Below are 20,767 nucleotides of genomic sequence, written 5' to 3' on the forward strand. Positions count from 1 at the left end.
ATGAACCCCACCGCCCACTGAGATCATCTGGAGAGGTCCGTCTGCATTTGCCACTGGCTCGTCTGGTGGCTACTCAGGGAGGGGCCTTCTCCGTTGCTGCTCCGAGGCTTTAGAATGCGCTCCCTAGTGAAATAAGAGCCTCCCCATCTCTGACAGCTTTTAAAAGATCTTTCAAGATGCATCTGTTCACCCAGGCTTTTAATTAATATTGTTTTAATGGTTTTAATGCAGTTTTAAAATATTGTTTTAAAAATTTTAAATTGTTGTAATGTTTTAAACTTTTTGTTTTAACTAATGTTAACTTTTTCTGTTTTTATTTTGTTGTAAACCACCCAGATACGTAGGTTTTGGGTGGTATAAAAATGTGTTAAACAAACAAACAAACAAACAAAGTTTCACTGGTATAAATGGGGCTCACTTCCAAGTAAATGTAAGCTCAGTTCTGAAGACAGACTAGCCATAGAAGTTGCAGGCCAGGATCCAAAACATTGTACAACTAGTTCCGCTTGCCCAAGGGGGATTCAAACTTGTCTTTCTTGAGCAACTGTCCCTTTTGGCAAATAGCATGCAAGTCTGCTGTTCTAAGGGAGTGGGGAGAAGTTAAAAAAACAAACTTCCCTAGGCAGGCCCAAGCCCCGAGGCTTGTCTATAATAGCAAGGATCTTTGGATTCTGGCTCACAGAACTGGAGAAGTTCTTGTAGGCCATCTAGTCCAACCTCTGGCTCCATGCAGGAAAAGCAGAGGTGGAACAACCTCAACAAGTTGTTATCTAACTCTGCCTGAAGACCACCCAGCTAGAGAAAGCCCACCAATGCAGGAAATTGGTTCTTTTGTCAAACTTCTTTTAAGTTTCTTCTAAAGTTCAACTACCCTCCTGTAACTGAAACCCATTAGATCTACCCTGCCCTCTGAGACAAGAGAGAAAAAAGGAGAGCTGGTCTTGTGGTAGCAAGCAGGAATTGTCCCCTTTGCTAAACAGGGTCTACCCTGGTTTGCATTTGAATGGGAGACATGTGAGAGCACTGTGAAATATTCCACTTAGGGAATGGGGCCACTCTGGGAAGAGCACCTGCATGCTTGTATGTTGAAGATTCCAAGTTCCCTGCTTGGCTTCTCCAAGTTAGGACAAGATTTTTTTTTTTTTAATAGGACAAGATTTTTTTATTGAACCAACAAACTACCAAAGCATACAGTACGATGCCAAAGCACAATTATATACAAAGTGGTTGTTTGTACATGATATCTACAAAGATTTACACACAAGGATTTGGAAACACACAAGATTATGAAGTATATGGGGGTAGTACTGTAACTCGGGGGTTGGGGATTAAAAGGCACATCAGGTAATCGGGGGGGTTACATCCGACGTCCATTTCCACAATTTGTCCCATTGCTGTTTAGAAGAGATACTCGTCTTTTTGCACATAACCATACAAACTTTTCCAGAAGAGATTTACTGTCTCATCTGCGTGAACCTCTTGGTCGTGTCTTCCCTCCCTATTCCTATGCACGAGCATTGCATAAATGACATACAGGTTTACTAACCTGATTATGAGAAGGGGAACGTTCCAATTCCCTAGTATGAGGGCACCCGTTCCATCTCGTTTCCTTGAAGGTTTCTTTTTGGGACCTCGAAAGGAGGTTCTATCGCTCAAACCCGAGGTTAGTTCTTCCCAAGTCTGTTTTTCCAAATCAGGCCACTCTAACAGCTTGCTTACTCCCTGCCACACTCTTTTGGCTACCACACACTCTTAAGAAATGTGAGTGGGTTTCCCTGAATGTTTTGCCTAGGGCTGAGAGAGACTCCTGCCTGCAACCTTGGAAAAGCCACTGCCAATCTGTGTAGAGTAGACAATACTGAGCTAGATGGACCAATGGTTTGACTCAGTATAAGGCAACTTCCTATGTTCCTAAGAAATCTTTGCCCTCATATTGATGACAGCTCTTCAGGCAATTGAATATAGCTGTCATGTCCCCACCCACCGCTGAATCTTCTGTTCTCCAGGCTAAACATACCCAGTCCTTTCAACTTTTTCTCATAGGGGCTGTTTTCCAGACCATCTTTGTTGCCCCTGCTCTGAACCCAATCAAGTTTATCTAGATCCTTCTTAAAAAGCAGCAGCCAGAACTGGACACAGGACTCCAGGTGAGGTCTAACTAGTGCAGAATAAAGTGTAACTTATTTTTTGAGACTTGGAAACGATGGTTCCATTAAAGCAGCCTAAAGTTTTAATTAACTTTTAAAATATATAAACTATACACCATTGCTGACTTGTGCTCAGCTTATGACCTATTACAAACCTGAGCTATTTTTCAGATGTGCTACTACTGCCACCCCATGTATTTTGATACAAATGTTGAAGAGTACCAGGTCCAGGAAAGAGCCCTACAACAGCACCGTATAAGCCTCCATATAATTCGGCAAGGAGGCAAGCCCTTTTTTGTACAATTTTACAAGCAACAGTTAATCCATCAAATCGTATTCTTGTCTAGCCCACACCACATCTGACCAGTTTGGTAACCAGATTTTCCTGGCAAGCTGTCAGATGCATTGCCAAAATCATGAAAGTACTCCACAGCATTCCCACAAACTAGTAACTTGATCAGAAAAAGGGGTAAGATTAGCCTAGCAAGATTTATTCCTGACAAATTAATGCTTCCTTCTACTAATCACTGCACGGTTATCACGATGCTTAAAGATGGACTGCTTTATAATCTGCTCTCTTCCCTGGTATTCAAGTCAAACTGACCAGTCTCTAGTTTCCCAGATCCTCTTTTTCTCCTTTTTGAAGATTGGGACATTAGCTCTTCTCCAGTCTTGTGGTACCTCACCCAGGATTTCTCAAATGTGAGAGCAGAAGTACTGAAAGTACATCAGGAAGTTATTTTAGAACCTTAGGACACAATTCATCTGATCCTGAAGACTTAAACTCATTTAAGGTAGATAAGTGTTTTCTGGCCACCTCATCACTCCTGAACCCTCACCATCCATGTTGCTTTCGTGAGGATGCACACAGTGCCCTTTTTGGGAGAAGGCAAAATAAAAGTTGAGCAATTATGCCTTTGCTTTGTCATTCATTGCCTAACTTGTCCTTTTCGTTGCAATGGTATTTCTTTGAGTCATTTTCCTCATGTCAGCCACTGTTTTTATTGATCTGTGGGACTACTGTTCCCTTCCTCTTACCTCAAACATTCCATGGGAAAGCTCTTTTTTTATCCCTTGCCAGCCTCAGCTCATGCTGAACTTTAGCTTGCCTGTCCCTGGGCTACATGTAATCCTTGGTGGCCCGTCCTTCCTTCCATTGCTTATATGTGTCCTTATTTATTTTCAGCTCATCACTATGCTTCTTGTGCAGTCACGTTGGCTTTTTTAGATGTCTTCCATTTTTCTTTCTCATTGGAATTGTTTGTGACCGAGACTTTAGGATCTCCTCCTTCAGGAACTTCCACCCAACTTGAGCTCCTTTCTTCATTAATTTATCTCGTCATGGAATCTTACCTAACACTTCCCTGAGCTTATTAAAATAAGCTTTTCTGAAATCCAAGATACATTTGATTAAGCTCACCTTTAACTTCACTTAACAAGAATTCCAGTATTCCCACTACTTCAGCCTCATTCTTATTGTACTTGGAATCTTGGAATCACTCTTCTTATTGTAGTTGGAATCTATGACAGACTGCCAAACCAAGGAGACAATGTGGATGATCCTTTCTGAAACAAGTTACAATCCTGGGAGTCATTCCACTGAGTCTGTTATTCCTATCAGGTTGAATTTATCTTCCTATACAATAATACTATAATAAATGGGGGACTTCAGCTACTCTGATATCTATTAAGATGCAAATTCTGCTAAGCATCAAATCCCCAATAAATTCCTGACATGCCTTGCTTAGCAGTGCTTGTCTCTCAACAGATACCAAGAATATTCAAGTCCCCCATGTCTATTAATTCTTGCATCCTTGAAGTATCTTCCCATACTCTGAATGTGTATAGATTTTTGCCATTTCTTTTACTCTATAAACCACTTTTCTTGATGAAAAGTAGTATATAAGTAATAACAATAATCATACTATTTATGATAATGATGATGATTCTCAGTGTCTCTGCTATTTTATTATGGGGTTCGCTAGGCAACTGCACAACTCCCTCAATTTCTTCTGTAGCACTAAAGTCCCGGTTTCAATACTTACCTTGCTACTTACCTTTGGGCTTTTGCCTCTGTTTCCTGAAATATTTACTTTACAGCTCTTGATCAGGGTTGTCAGGCTTCTGCCAAACACATTTTCCCCACTCTTTATGAGGTACAGTCCATCTCCTACCAATAATACATCAAGGAAGCTATGCCAAAAATCAAATCTCTCTTGTTGACATCTCCATAACCAGTCATTCACCTGAAGTATTCTCCTCTCTCTTTATAGTCCTCTTTTTTTTTTTTAACAGGAAAAATGGACAAAAACATCACCTGAGCCTCAAGGCTCTTCACCTTCCTTCCTAGAGCCTTGTAGTCAAATATGCATTCATACACAGCCATGTCAGACAATGCCATTTCCCCCTCTCTGCCTTTTACTTTCAGCAAAGATTGCTTCCTGATAGCAGGATGGGTGAATATGAAGCTGCATGTTTCCCTGAAAGCAACATTCTAATCGACACACATAACAGAATGTGGTGGCACTGAGAGGGCAGGGTAAATTGTAGTTCAGACTAGGTGGAGGATACTATTCTTGAAAGTTCTTCCCATGTAAAAAAAAAAGGCTCTGCAAACAAGCAAGTTGCACTTCAGGGAGAAAGGTTTTAGTGCAGCCCTTTCTTGTGCTAGTTTTCTGTTTGCAGGGATTTTTTTATGTTGAGGAGCATGCAAAAAATTATGACTCTGCCAGCAGCAGCCTGATTTTTGCGGTCCATCCCTGTACTTCAGCATGCCACCACCTAATTTTGCTGCATGTGTAGCCTAGGCCTTAGTCACACAGAAAGCAGCAGGAGTTACTTGTTAAGCACGGGTAGGGTCAGACTGCAGAGCTGTTAGAAATTTCCAGTCTCCTTCCATAACTAACCAGATAAAAGGAGACTACCTATCTACAGTTTTTCAAAAGGAAAGAAAGAAAGAAAAAGAACAAACTAAATCTCTGATCGTATGCAGAACGATCCACCCTCAACATTATATGCAAAGCAATTTGGATTTCTCTTCCAGATATATAAAGCAAAGAAATCCAGAATTTCTGCCTGGTGAAAGTGGAAGATATGCAAATAATCCCATTAGGCAAGTTCAACCTTTGTGGAATAAATATCTCCTTGTATTTTGAGGTTGTGCTTCGAAACATGGCCTTTTTCTGAGTTTTGTAAACAGGTCGCTATAGAGAACACGGCTGTCCCTTGATTTTCTTCAGTGCATCGGTCTTGCACCTTTGGCTTGCCTCTCAAAAACTCCGACATCCGCCCAGCCCAATTAGACCTGCCAACGTTTTCTGGCGCGGCTCTTGTGTGCCTTTAAGAGCTACCTGACAGCTGGCGAAGCTTCTCGCATCATTTCATCTCCCTACCGGCAAAACCAGGCAGCTGTTAAAGGGACGGGAGCCTTGGCATTAAAAACCAAAAAAACCCAACATGGCAACCTTAGGTCCAGTAAAAGATATCACATTACACAGTTTTTAGCTCCTCCGGGGTTATGCAGAGAGCCTCCAGAGCCTTGGTGTCTCTAGTTTTAGAAAACAAGATCTGTTAACTAATCCACGACTCGGTTCAATAGGAATATTACAAGTCGGTATGATCGCGACGGAGAGTGGGCATACCGGAAAAGCTAGTTTTTGCAACTGCATCAATTTAAAATCCAAGTAATCGGACTCAAGTGCCTTGGTCCTTCTGGATCAAGGTTGTTAAGGAAAGGGAAAACAAACACAGTCCCCACGCCCCCGGTCCTTTGTTGTTTGGCTTGTTTCCCCGACCGCTATATGTAATAATTTGAGATGAAAGCCGCCCCCGGCACGGTCAGAAATCCACAATGCAAACTCGGATGGCTCTCAGGCAGGGCCGTGTGAAGTCAGAGAGTTGAGCAATCTCTCGTGGAGGTGACGATGCGGCTCTTGAAGAGAAAGGTAGAATGCGGAGAGGGAAGGGCGATGAAGCAGGGAGTGTCGTCAGTCTCTCGGAAAAAAGCCGGGGAGGATCATGGAGGAAGCACTCCTTATGGTCTGCGGGGGAGGGGGCGTGGCGGGCCTGGGCGGGGCTGTGTCCCCCTGGTGGGCGGGGCCCGGCAATAGGTGAATCGTGTTCCATTGGAACACGATATTAGAAGGCAGTCCGCGGTCCATCCTGCCTGGGCTTTCTTTTTGCAGGGGCGAGCGAGGCGAGAGGAACGGTCCCAAAGTCGTGCTGCACTATGGCAAGGCTGGTTCTCGCAGGGGCGCTGTGCGCTTTGGCCTTTGGCTTCCAGGCGGTCTTGACGGTAAGGAGCTCGAGAGGAAAGCGGGGTGGGGGCTTGCTCGGGCGGCGCGGCGGGTTGGCGCGGAGCTTGTGCCCTGGAAAGGACGGGTGCACGTGGTCAGGCTGGCGGAGAGAAAGGAGTCTCCAAGGGTGTCCTGCGAACCTGGAGTAGTCCCCTCCCCTCTCTCTTCCCCCCCCCCCTTTCTGGTAGCCTCACGGGCATGGGAGCAAGCCCAAGTTTTCGAAGCCACGCAGCGGCCCGAGCTAAACGAACTGTGAGAAAGGAAGAAAGAGGAGGGCCCCGCACCTCTTCTTCGTTCTCCAGAGCCTCCGAAGTGGCTCTAGCTGGTGTCAAGGGGCGCAGAGTGCACGTGAAGCGCCCCCCCTTTTTTGCGCCCCCCTCGCCTTCCCCTTCGCTGCTCCCTTGCGCCCTCCCTTTCAACAGGTTCTTGAGGACGAGCAGTGACTTAAAAGCCCAGCTTAGGGGGCTCAATAGTCTATTGTGTGGGCTGGGCGAATCCAGCCGAGGCTGCCCCTGAAGGCTTAATTCAAACCAGACCACTGAGTCTCATAACCTGACTGGAATTTTTCTCCCTCAGTCTCAAAGCCTCCCCCCACCCCCCCGCCGCTCCCCTGGCGCTGAGCTGCGCGCGTCTCTCTCCCCACCTCCTTGTAGTTAGCCGGATATTTGCCTTGTTCGGTGCAGTGGTGTAGCCTTTCTATCCCTGCTCGCTGGCTTTTAACTCTTGCGACAGGTTTCAACTCGAGCAGAGCCTGCTCCGCTCCCGACATCAGGTGATAAAAATAAACCCTTTCCTACTTCATGATGGTGCTTCTCCCCACCCACCCCGGGGTGTGCGCGCGCCCGGTTCTTCTAGAGCTGTGCCTTGCTCTTGCGTGAATCAGGGCGAAAATGGCTTGTGGTCCCCTCCTTATCAGTCAACATTCTGGCTCTGCCAGATTTAGAGTGTCCATCACAATGCTACAGTGTGGGGCACCCTATAGCCATGGGGCCCTGGGTCATTGTCCCAACCCACTTGTAGACTGCCCTGTGCCCACCCCCCACTATCTCTGTTAATAATTGCTCATATGCCTTGATGTGCAAAGCACTTGCAATCCCTGATCTGGCTTGTCGTCCTGACACAGCAGCCCCTTTGGGTAGGCTAACCTGAAGGGCAGTGGTGATGCAGTAAGCACCATTCCACACCTTACAACGTTTCTGTGCAGCAAGTATTTTTGTGAAGGAATACAAGTGTGTAATTTAGCAGTCCTATGCACTTGCAAAGTTACCTAGTTGGAAACGGTGATTTCTGAAAAATGGGTCACATTGATGCAAATGTTAGTTTATTTCTACTGTACTATGCTGCCTTGTGATACTTCACTTATGAGGCTGTGTGGAGGAGTTAAACTTGGTCATATTGCAGGTGGTAGTGATCTGAGAGAAGAGTGTAACCACAGCAGTTACTAGTCCAAATAATGCTTCCTGTGGCTGCCATTCTCTGGCCAGAGGCATGCATAATAGTGTTAAACTCATGTCCCAACCATCTGAGCTGAATTCTGTTCTCATGAATGATACTAGGGCAAGTTAGAGAAACAAGTGTCTTTTCTTTATGTAGGGTCCAAACAACTAGGGTAGGGCTATAGTTTCTAAAAAGCTTGAAACCACAGAACTGCTCAACACCCAAGTTTGGAGGCAGAACACTAATAGGTCTTCAAAGAGATGCCCCCCGCCTCCGCTCCTGCTTGCACAAGCAAGAATCCTGTGCCTAATGCATAAGCTGGGTAATTCTCTCTCCCCCCTGCCCCCATCTCCCAAGTATAATCAGATAGTTCAGATACCAGCTGTAAAACCGATACTTACAAACTAGAATGCAGACAGGAAACTTGTCAGAGCTCCCCCCACCACTGCCCTCATAATTGAGCATAGAGATTAACTTGTTCCCACACTGTATCATCAAGAGGGCATAGGTGCTTGTTAGGTGTCTGTAGCTTTCTACATTGGTGCCTTTCAACGGATGGCAAACTGTATGGATTAAAGATATCTTGTTTTTTCCTTGTAACTTTTGTGACTGAAATCTGGCTCAAAAGATTCAAAATTTACCCTTGCCTCCTTTCATAAACGTTGCTTGTTGAGCACTGTTGGATCTTCTCTGTACCATATCTAAGAAGTTGGCAGGGGAGGGGTGTAATTCTAAGCATGTTTACACTGACTTCAGTAGGCCTTACTTCCAGGTAGGGGTTTATAGAATTACAGTATTAAACGTTGGAAATACGTGCTTATACTATACTTGGAACTTCATGCATGCGGAGCACAACACCTTTGAATTCTCTATATTAATCTATACACCCAATCAACCTGAAGACAGTATTTTCTTGCTATAACTGTAGCTAAATAAGATTCTGAAATCTTGAGCAGATGGCTGGGACTGCAGCTCCTCTGAACATGCAGATAACTTACTAATAGGCTCCCAAGTTTGAATATAGTGTACTTTATTACTAGACTTTCTGGAGCACTGCAACCAGCAGATGTCACCACTGAATAAACCATGCCTCTCCTTTACTGAATAGAGCCACTCCCAGTGTCTCTAGCTTAACTTAATAATTGTAGAAAGTGCTTATTTTTGAAAGACGTCCACTGTGTAGTGCATTGGAATAAACACCATTGCAGCATGTATCTTTTCCATAAAAAGAGGAGTTGAACTCAAATTGTGATATCTAAAAGTTGCTTATTTTGTGTTGGTTCTTGGGCCAAGGCAGAAAGGACTGTCAGGGTGGTCAGCTGAACCATATTTATTTGAATGGCAGTGGTTGGTTCAGAAATTCATTAAAGAAGCATTTTTTGTTGCTCAGTGCTTCATAGCTTTCAGGTGAATTTGTGTAAAGTTCACTACATTGGCAATGATGGCATATAGCATTAAAGTTCTCTCTGGAGTTCTGGCATGGCTCATTCATACATGCAGATAATCATTGCTTAGTTCAGTGATCATGTGACAAACATGCAAGTGTCAATTCCCCTGAAAGCCCACTAATGTCAGTGGAATTTACTTCTGAATTCTTAGGATTTCAACCTTAGTTACTGTGCATAAACAGGAAAATATATAAGCTGTTTCAAGGGCTAAACTACTTGGTTGTACTAATGCACATCTGGAACATGTTCATCTGTTGAATCTCCGTGTGTGTGTGTGTGTGTCACACACGTAGAGTGAATAATTACCCAACAAGATAGATCTGTTGCTAGATCTGACTTGCCTATAAATCATTCCCACGATAAGCTGTCTAATTCTAACATTAGGTTGTAATATTTGAATATTGTCTGTCAGAAAGCACTGTGTTCTTGTTGAACACTTGTGTATGTTCCTTGAATATAATGCTGCTGATATTCAAACTCAAGATTCTGACCTCCTCCCTATACATGGAAATCAAGGAACTGACTAAAGGTCTTGATGATGGAGTACTGCTAAAGCAGCTACTGTAATCCCCTAGAACTTTCCTGCCTCAAATGGTATGTTGGGCAACAAACCTGTCACCTTTATTTACTGAGAGGGAGATATTTAATCCTCCAACTAGTTCCTTCTCATGTACTGCTTATATGCAAACTGACATGTTCATGGCTTGTCTTAAAAGACACACAATATGCCAAAATCAACTTATGTACTCTAAAGTTTTTCCTAAAATTACATATCTTTTTTAATTACTGGCATTTAGATATTGGTGTGCTAAAGTTGTAAGCATACTCTCAAGTAAGCAAATCTCATTGATTTCAGTGTGGCTTGCTTCAGAGTGAACTGATGTAATTTAGTCTTGTGTAGCAAATAAGGCATGCAGGGGGAACTTGTTATCAGTGTACCCGGCACCCGCAGTTTTGTATATCCGTGGTTGGGCAATGGAGACCTAAATGTTATCCATGGTTAAAAAAAAAAAAGGTGAAATTTGCTTATCCATGGTTCCTGGGTGGCTGGAAATGACTTCTGACTCTTTTCCTGTGGTTTTTTGTGGAAGAATTGGAGGCTTTGGGGTCATTGCTGGAAAGCATGGTACAGTACTTTATTTCACTTATTTCTGCCTCCCTGCTTTTTAAGCCCCTTTTGAACCTCAAGGAACCTAACCTCTGCCCCCATACCTATTGACTCAAGGAGGTGATTCTCACAACCAACCAAAACCGGGTTAAGGGGGCCCAGCCCGGTTTCAGCTGGTTGTGTGCAGCAGTGGAGCTGTGTGGCTCACGGCAGCAAATCCACTTAAATGTCCTCCCTTAAACAAGGTTAGTGAGGTGTGTGCTCCACTAACCCCCTTTTTTCTGATTGTGTGTCTGCTGTGGCTGCTTGCAGCCATGGCGGACACACAGGGGAAGGGGGTACCCCAGGAATGCACAGTGGACTTCACAGTGCAATACTGGGGCTTGAGGGGGGTGCCTCACAGCGCTTCCCTTTGCTCGATCCCCGGAGCTGCCGGGCGAGGTGTGGGCGGACGGGAGGAGAGCTGCTGCTCATCTGAGCTGCCCACGTAGAGAACCCCCCCTCCCCGAATCATCTTCAGGGAAGGGAAGGTTAAACCCTCCTTCCCTGCAGTTAACTGTGGCAGCTCTCCTCACTGATCGTGAGGAGGGCTTCATTGGCTCTTTATCTGTGGTTTTATTACCCATGTTTGTAGGCCAGAATGGAACCCCCATGGGTAGTGAGGGCCGCCTGTATAATTTTCACAGTGGTGTTGGTGATTCATATAGTTGGAGCCAGATAATTCACTTCTTTCCTAAACCTTTAGCATTAGTTACCACTGCACACCTGATAAGGTTACTTATCTGAAATTGCTGGATCCTAGACAAAGCTGAAAACTTTCAATAGGGTTAATGTTGCTTTGCTTACAGATTGTTAAACTAAATTAGGCCAAAACCCTCAAGCACGTTCTGGCATAATTCTATTCTTTTAGCTGGGGTGTGGGGGAGAAGCTGTTAATCTAGAAGAACTGGAAGAGATTTCTAACCATGCCCTTGCTTTTGCACCTGGGCTTAGTAATCAAGGTGCAGTAGCTGAATTATTAGAAATGAGTGTAATGGTAGTTGAGTATTCAAAGCAGTTGTTCATACATCAGTCTCTAACATCATGGCCAGCAGTCCAATATGATGATTCTGTTGTTGGATCGTATTGTTTCAGCTTGCAGGGCTAGAAATTCTCTACAAAAAGCTAATTTTGAATGTGCAGGAAACTTGTGTGGGGAGCATTCAGTTAGCCCACTTACTAACTGGAGTAGTACAGTCAGCAACAGATGCTTCGTGGATGGCTACTGAGGTCTTTGGTCAAAGCAATTACCTGTTCTGGGAAGCTTTATGTAAACTCTGGTACAGAGAGAGAACACACTCTCTGGTACAGAGAGAGCTCCATAAGCCTTCTTTCCAGCATGTGACCTATTGCCCCCTCAGAATGATTGCAGTTGCCAGGAACATTGGCTTCAACACTCAACTGGTCAAAGTTGAAGTTGCTCAGGCAACTGCACTGCTTGACCCTGAAAGCAGATATTAATAAAAGGCAACTCAACATAATGAGCATATATTGTTATACTATTGTTAAAATGTTAAACCATTGTGGGAATGGTTTGGATGCACATCCTGACAACCTTTTAGAGCAGCGGCATCCGAAATCAGAATAGCCTTAATGATAGCTAACCTCTGGTTGGAGATAGCATCTGAAGAAGAATTGTTGTACTTACAATATCTTGACACTACACTGTACAATCTCTACAGGGAAAATGGCATAATATTGCAGATAAAGCTTGCTATAGGCACTCTTAAGTTCTTAACCTTTCTGTTCTAGCACCTAATCTGGTGTTCCTGTTAACCTTCCCTCCTGCTTCCTCACTAGTCCTAAGCATGGCCAATGCAAAGCTTCCTGCAATGCATATTTATTTTGAAGTAGCGTTTTCTTTCTGAAGTAGCATTTTCTATCATTGAAGATATTCTAAGCAAAACTCTGCTCAAATCCTTGATCACTAGCCAACACTTAAAGCTCTACATCAGTAACTATGATGATAAATGACTGTGGTCATCTTCAGCTGGGTGAACAAAGAATTTACCTGGTGTGTTCACCTCTTGCATCAAATTGTAATTGGTGCGTGCACCTTCAGTCCAATGCCTGAAGCCAATGGGACATAGGAACATAGGAAACTGCCATATACTGAGTCAGACCATTGGTCCATCTAGCTCAATATTGTCTTCACAGACTGGCAGCAGCTTCTCCAAGGTTGCAGGCAGGAATCTCTCTCGGCCCTATCTTGGAGAAGCCAGGGAGGGAACTTGAAACCTTCTGCTCTTCCCAGAGCGGCTTCATCCCCTAAGGTGAATATCTTGCAGTGCTCACACATCAAGCCTCCCATTTCTTTGACTGGGGAAAAATCTTGAAATATAGAGATTTGAAAACCTGAATAGATATGATAGTGTGGGGCAGAGTACAACAGAATACTTAGTAGACCAGATTTAGTAGAATCTTTTAAAACCACATCTTATTCATACAGATTCTAGTCCACAAGATTTCAGAAAGGAAAAGCCTGCAAGTACCCTGGCAATTTCTCTTTCCTTAAAGAAAATATTCTAGCAGTAAAGTGTGGAACTCTGAGAATATTTGAAGAAATAAAGATGGTTGATAGTTATGTGGAAACATGGCTTCTCTGCTGGACTTGAAGGTCTAGTTTAGCATGCACAACTCCAAACTCGGTAAACATTCTCCTTGTCTTGCAATGTTGCCGATTTACTTGATGTAAAATCTGATTTCAGTTACAAAGCATTGATTGTAGAATTGGGTTTAAATTGAACATTCCAGATCAACTTTCACATACTTAATGTAGACAGTAGACCAAATAGAACTATTTCATTGTCTCCTGCACAGAATATGCCCAAATTCTTAATTTCCCAAGGGTTACAGATGTAGCTTGATTCTGTCAGCAGTTAATTAGAGATCAGGCTTGCTTACCTTAATTGGGAAAATAGTTGTTTGGGGAGTACAGTGCTCTTGACATAATTGAGAATAGAAACTATTAAACAAGATAAAATGTGTTTTTACACATACACCTGTCAAAGTGTGTTGCATTAATGTGCTTAGAAAATTGCCTAGATTGTTAACTGTAGCACTCTCATATCGTTGGCTCAAATGTCTGAGAGCCATAGTGGATGGAGTAGCTGACTTGGATATGTGAGGCCTCTGGTTCAAACTTCTTCTCCCTGGGTATTTCTACAAGTCGCAGTCTCTCTCTAGCTAGTAACAAGGAGCTTATCTAAGTATGGGGGTGGGGTGAGGGAGTTGGATTTGTTACCACTTGCCTTTAGGTGTTTGCTTTAGCAACACCAGTTGCTTGTACTCGGCTATCTTGTCCTGTTTTACGCTGGGCAAGCAGGGCCAAATCCTTAGTGCACAACCCTTTTCTTGTAAAGGGCACCCAATTGCCGCAGGTGGTAGGTGGAAGCTCACTTCTAATGAGAATTGCCCTTGAAGGTGTTTATCTAGTTCTGAGAAGCATGTAACACAAGCTTCAGCATGTACTTTGTGTCATCTAGCCAAAAAAATGACATAATGGCATCGGTCTTTGTATGCCAGCATGGCAAGAATTTAGCAATTGAACAAGGAAGATGTATTACTGCCTTCAGAGCTCTTCTGTGAAGACTTGGCTTTCCTTCTGGTGGCTATCTTAAGGGTACACAAGAGCAATTTCTGGTATCTCAGAATAGTGAGGAGAATTTTCAGGTTCTTCAACTCCTTGCCTTCATGCAGCAACATCTGTTGCATTAGTATACTGCTTTTCAACACTGTTCTCAAAGCATTTTGCATAAAGTGGGCTCTTTCCTTTATGTAAGCAAGAGTTCCCTGTCCCAAAGAGGCTCATAAACACACCAACACACGAGTCCTACCCCACTCTATCCAAAGTGACTGTGTCCAGGAAGGGATAGCTGCTATTTCCAATTGTATCCCCACCCCTCGAACTCATGGAGCTATGTATTCTTGCTTCTGATGAATGTTCAGTCAGTGAAAGTTTATAAAGAATGGTGGAGGTCTTTAGAAGCATAAAACATACACACGTGTGAATGCTTTGGAACATATTCCCTCGGAACAATGTACTCTTGGGAGAAGATCTTGTGCAGGCCTGCTCAACTTAGGCCCTCCAGCTGTTTTGGGACTACAACTCCCATAATCCCATCCACAGCAGCCAATAGCCAGTGATTATGGGAGTTGTAGGCCAACATCTGCAAGAGGGCCGAAGTTGAGCAGCCCTGATCTTGTGCAAGGCATGCTTGCCTCTGACCACTGTAGATTTGCCCATCAGCATTTGCATTGCAGTAAAAGGTTGGCATACTACACAACCAAAACATACTGTCACCCACTATTCATGATATAGAAGAAAGGAAGGTGGTGCATTGTCTTTAAGATTTTAGTGATAAAGCTTTGTAGAGCACCTGTTGTACTCATCTAGTGATGCACAGCAATCGCAGGAAGAAAACTGGCAGTTCTCTTAAGCTACTATTGATTCTGAGGAGTTTTGGTTGGTGGGGGGTTTCTGACAAACAGAACATCTGTTTTAAACAGCTTGACTAAAATTGCTTGCCAGCAGTGTTGCGCAAAGTAACTGAGCGAACCAATGCATTAGTTTCTGCCAATAACTAAACAGGTCCATTCTGGAAAATGCCCACAGCTGGAATTGCTAGGCATTATGGGAAATTAGCTGACCTAGTTTGGTATGATATAAAGCTGAAGGTGGTACTAGATAATCTGAACATTGGTTAGCACATTATAGTCTTCAAAGGTTGGTGACTAAGCATCTGTGCAGTAGCGGCTGGTGGGCATTGGAGCAGGGGGGAACCTGGTCACCGAGGCAGAAGCCAACTTCCACCACCACCACCCCACCCTTTCCTCTATGCCAGTGTGTTTGGGTATTTACCCAAACCTGCCAGCATTGAGTAAAACAAAAAGTGGGGGGGGAGTAGAAAAGCAGGGGTAAAAGTAGAAAATGCAGGTTTTTGTGGGGTGGGGGAAGAAGGCAGAAAGGAAAAAACATCAGGGCAAAATGCAGGGAGAAAGGAGGCAAAAGGCAGAATGAGGGACAAAAAGGAGAAAGTAGGGATAGCATCCCTCTTCCCTACAAACAAGCTAGTAAAAGATCAGACCTACCAGCAGCCAGGGAATGCTCCAGGGCAGGGAACTTCCTTCAGCCCCTCCTCCCCTGCCTGTAAGTTCTGGTTTTTGTCTTACTGGCTAGAACAGCTGCTACTCAAGCTGTTCCAGCCAGTCTGATCCCTAGGGGGCTCCTCCTGGCACTACCCCAGGAAGGGAAAATGTATTAGACATATATACTTGCTGAAGCAAACAGGAAGTGCATTTTGACCCATTACTTTAGTCTTCCTGGGGGCAGTACAAGGAGGAGCCTGCTAGAAATCTGATTGGCTGGAGCAGCTTGAGTAGCAGCTCTTCCAGCCAGTAAGACCAAAACAAGGCAGGGGATGAGGGGCTGGAAGAAGCTCCTTGCTCTAAGGTTTCCCTGGCTGCTGGTAGGTCAGATCCTTTATTAGCTTATTTGTTTTTGTCGGGGGTGGGATGTCCCTCCTGCCCTTACTGACCAGCCACCACTGCTTCTGTGTATATTTAGGAACCTTCTTGCTAACTTGGTGGTTTTCAACACACTTGATAGGAAAGGATAAGCAGACCAGAGGCCTGTACAGGGACAATACCTTATTGCGGCAGACCTGTATCTGTAGCTAAGATTTTTTAAGTGTGAAGCCTCTTCATGCACTAATCTTTGGTGTTATAAATCTGCCCCGAATCCTTGGTTCCTCAGAGGCTCCTGTGATGCCATGCAAATAACATTTCTGAATGTCATTCTTGGGACTCTTGAACCCTTGTCCAGCATCCAGAAATTTACTGTTGACCTCAGTACCAAGATTCTATTTCCTTCTGTGTTCTGTGGAAAACTGCTTTAGCACAACCATTCCCACAGCTACAAAGATGGCATAGATGTGCCTTGCATATTGATATCGCACAGATTCTAGTTATTTGAGGCCTGACAGTAGGAGGCTACTTGGCCTGATGTCAAAAACTCTGGCCACCTCTGTTCCAACTTCGGTAAAGGCTCTGGAGATAGTTCCCTAGAGAAACAACTTCCCAAGCTTGTTCCTTATTTACTAAATCTGAACTTGAGAGCCAGCTTTTTAAAAACTGCGTTTCTTGCAGGAAGGAAAACTGAGTGGAGGCTGCTTGACCAGAGTAAAGCCCCTTCGCTCCCCTTTTCCTGAGTTAAACACCAACTCAGAGAGGCTTGTAAAGAGAACAAAACAAAAAAACCCCCAGTATTCAATTACTACAGACTGCTTCTGTCTGAGACTTTCTCAGCTTTTAGATTCAGTTAAGAATACTTAATAAGATTACAAAATAGGGTGCCGAAATGTATAAAGTCCCCTTTATGAAATAAAAAGATCTAATTGAATTAGTCGATAATAATTGGGCATTCTGCCTGATGTAATTTTAAATATGCCTCGCAACTGACCAAAACATGGAAAACCACACCAAGATATTTAAAGATTTTTACTTGTTCCAATGGGTGACCATTTATTTGCCATGTATGTTGTTTGGGGTGCTTAGCAAAAACTAATACTCTCGTTTTTTGGTGGTTTACCTCGATACACTGCGCAGCACAGAAGGAACTAAGTAATGAAAGTGCCTGCCTCAAACCCACAGCTGTCAAAGACATAAGCACCATATCATCAGCATACATAAGGATGGGGATATGTTTATGGGCCAATTTGGGTGGATGTATCAGGAGCACGTTCATAACAGATACAATAGAGTTTATATATATATATATATATATATATATATATATATATATATATATATATATATATATGAATGAGACAGGGGCTCAAAGAAACAGAAAATCTAACACAATCTCTTACTAAACCACTTTCTCCTGCCCTAAACTTCCAAAGCCACTAGCCTTGGCTTCCTTTTTCCTTGAACTCACCAAATGCCTGTTGAGAATTCAAGCCTCCTACCCTCCTGTCTTTCAAGAATCTGCAGTTATTCTCTTGCAGCCAACCTCCATGGCCATATGTCCTCCTCTAACAAAGAACTCCCTTCCTCCTGGCAGCAGCTCTCTAGGTCCCACCCACCTGGTGTGCTGATTGGCTGAGTCCTGGAGTTCACCAGCCTGTCACTCAAGACAGGGTTCGCTTCCGGCTAATTCTTTAGGAGGAGGGGAGTCTGATCACTATAAGGAGCTTTCCCCAAAATTTAGGAACCAGACAATGGACATGACAAAATTACCAAACCTAGTGGGACATTGTGAGGGAGATAAATGAGCTTCTCTTTATCCCCTTTACAACTAACTTAGAATGGAAACAGGGCTGGCTGGAACAAATAAAGATTTTATTAAATCTGCTTCTGAATATCCTAAGCATCATGGCTAACTTTCTAGTCACCATGGCTCCTGGAATTTGTCAAGTCCTGGGCTACAAAGATAACAACTTATAACATGTGAAAGCAGGAAGTAATTTGGGAGGCAGAATTAAAACTTGTTAAAAGTAACACGGGTGTTTCTAGTGGTTAGCTGTTCAGTTTTACAGTGCCAACTTGGAAGTTGTTCCAGGGCAAACAGTTTGTGTGATAGCTAACTAGGCAAAAGGGTCATAAACCACTGGAGCACACTACAAGTTAGTGTAGTTATATTTGTGGAGTCATGTCATGATTGCCCCCCTCCCCCTCTGCAAGCTAAGCTGAGTGGGTAAACTTTGTCTTCTCTTGGTATTTTACATTACTCTTTCCCCTTAATTGTTCAAGACAGTCCTTATCTTAATGTCTGCTTTGCCGTAGTGGGACTTAAACATGTATTATTACTCTTATTTTCAGTTGAGAGTTGTCATTCTAAAAGGAAATAAACTCATGTGGACAGCACAGTTTGTGTGTGAGGCACTCCTTCACTTATCTGGTGAACACACAGTACTATTACCTTGTCTTACCAGAATGTGCATCTAAAACCATGGCTTGGATCCTTCTTCAAAACTTGCTTGACAGAACCCCCACCCTGTTTCTGTCCTTTAAGGGAAGGCTAGAAGTGACACATGGCTAGAGTTGCAAGATCCATTACACCTGAAGAAGGGGTAATTTTTTATTTTTTTTTGCACACTGGGTCACAACAGATTGAATTGGTTCAAGGCTTGGTGTGGAATCTCTGCCATGGTGGCATGAAGGGGAGCAATTGCTTCAACTTGCTTCTGCTCTGTCTTGGACACTAACAACTTTTGCTGAACAGCAGTATTTAAATTTGAAAGAGAAAAGTTGATAACATTTATATAGAAAAATAAAAATGGCTGCCTGTCCCAAAACGGCTCATGATTTAAACATCTGTAACTTCAGGCCCTTGCTATGATTGGAGCAGCCTTTAAGATCCCTTCCTGTGTAATGGGCCCTAAAGTAATTGCGCGGAGCATGCAATATCCCTTCCTATGCATTGGATAAAATTGCAGAAACATCTGCTCTTATCAAACTCCCCCTCTAGTGCTGGTGGCAAACCACTTCCAGTAAAAAGCAAAACCTTTTAAAATAAATGCTGGTTATACATTTTAAAAATTAAAAGCAACACTTATGCTCTTCTGCGCCTTAGCTTCTGTCATCCATTAACTATTATCGTACTTTGCGCCACTCTAACCAATAGCCCAATCCTCCTTTTGTCGCAACAAGTAGTGACTCTTTAATTCTGCCCTAATCTACTCAATGAAATATTATCTTTATCCAGGGTCTATAAATATCTATAATGGCGAACATTTGGCAAATGTAGGTGGCTGGCATACTTGCATTCATTAAACTGTGGTGTTGCTCATACTTGCTAGCAGGATAATGTAGATTTCATTCTTAACTTGCTGTGTTGTAAGTGGAAACCTTAGAATACTGCTTTTGTGTCTTTTACACTTGGAGTTAATACTAGTTCTGAAATCCTAATGTAACTTTGCTCAGGATCTGAGAATCCAGCTCCACCAGAAGGTCCGCAGCATATGAACTCTTATCAAAGTAAATGTGCTGTAAACTTGCTTGATACCTGCTGGTAGGGATGTACAGAATCATGATTCGGAATCATGATTTCTGGAGGCTTTTCACACATGGCTCTATGCCTCGGCGTATCTGAAGAGCGAATCTGCTTTGCAACAGATTCGAGAAATTCGAGGGATTAGATGGACCATTTGCATAACAATCAGCACCTCCTGTGTATAGCCATCAGCACCTCCATCAAGACCTTTGGAGAAAGCAGAAGCACTGGAGTTTTTTTCAAAAGCTGCTGGAAATAGAGAATTTTTTTTAATCCCAGATATAACTCTAGCTAAGCCAGAAAAACAAAGTCCTGTGTGTCCTGGTTCCTGATAGCCTGCAGGGATGTCGGGTTAAATCCAGCGAATATGTGGACTGGCATACTCAAGTCAGGAGTGGATTTGAGGGGAAAGCCACGTCTGTAAACCACCTGCTGAATCACAGGGCACATCCCTTTAAAACTGAGGGCTTATACAGCCCCTTTAAAGTGGGGGAGAGTAGGTCCATACCTGCTCCTCCTCTGCTCACCATTGCAGTTATCCTGGCATGCCCCCCTGCTATGCCTGCACACATGCGTTGCACAGGGGCAGCTGGGAGATGTCCTGCTGGCATGCAGGCATAGCTGGGGGCAGTGCCAGGATGACTGCAATGGTGAGCAGAGGAAGAGCAGGTATGGACCCTCTCTCCTCCGCTTTAAAAGGGTTGTGTAAGCCCTCTGTTTTAAAGGGATGTGTCCCGCAATTCAGCACATCCCTACCTGCTGGACACTTGCGAGCAGTTGTCTAAAACAGGTTGTCCTTTACTCATACCTCCTGAATTCAAGCACCACACTGAATGTGCAGAATTTCCCAGTTGTAATGTAAGTCCTAAAATAAGACACTTGGATATCTTAAGACATCCCTTGACACACCTTCATTGGATCTACCAGCGAGCCCATTACCAGTCTTCGTGACAGACATTGTCAAATGGCATGATAAATGGGCTTCTCTCAATCCCCTTTACAAGAGAAGGGCAACAGGGCTAGGCCAGGGACAGATTAGCTTTATTAAATAACTATCTCTGAATATGCTAGTCTAGGCACCATGGCTCCCTGGTGCCTGGTATTTGCTAAGACCGGTCTTAAGATAGTGGTGTGTTCATAGCTGTGGTGACTTGGAATTCTGTTGAAGCCACAGTTGGAATAAAGGCCACAGTCCACTGCAGAGAAGCATGTGCTTGTGCACAACATCATGTGCCTATGTACACTTCTGTTTCATTTAGCAAAAGCATTGAAATTCAAATGCAACCAAAGTATGAGGG

The 20,767-nt window shown here is 43.6% G+C and overlaps 1 protein-coding gene across 2 annotated transcripts in view; it reads left to right on the plus strand.

Annotated features, from left to right (window-relative positions):
- The first annotated feature begins 6,270 nt into the window (after window positions 1-6,270).
- The window catches only part of SDC1 (syndecan 1), a 31,417-nt gene continuing 16,920 nt past the window's right edge, over window positions 6,271-20,767 (plus strand). Inside the window, exon 1 of one of the 2 annotated variants that reach the window (XM_053285972.1) lies at window positions 6,271-6,441. In XM_053285972.1, coding sequence (XP_053141947.1) covers window positions 6,376-6,441 — 66 coding nt within the window. In that variant the 5' untranslated portion in view covers window positions 6,271-6,375. Of the gene's footprint in view, window positions 6,442-15,879; window positions 15,943-20,767 lie in introns of those variants that run through there. The other variant, XM_053285973.1, reaches the window with a different exon arrangement.

Source organism: Hemicordylus capensis, chromosome 1, assembly GCF_027244095.1.
Source record: "Hemicordylus capensis ecotype Gifberg chromosome 1, rHemCap1.1.pri, whole genome shotgun sequence".
In the NCBI taxonomy this organism is placed as follows: domain Eukaryota; kingdom Metazoa; phylum Chordata; class Lepidosauria; order Squamata; family Cordylidae; genus Hemicordylus; species Hemicordylus capensis.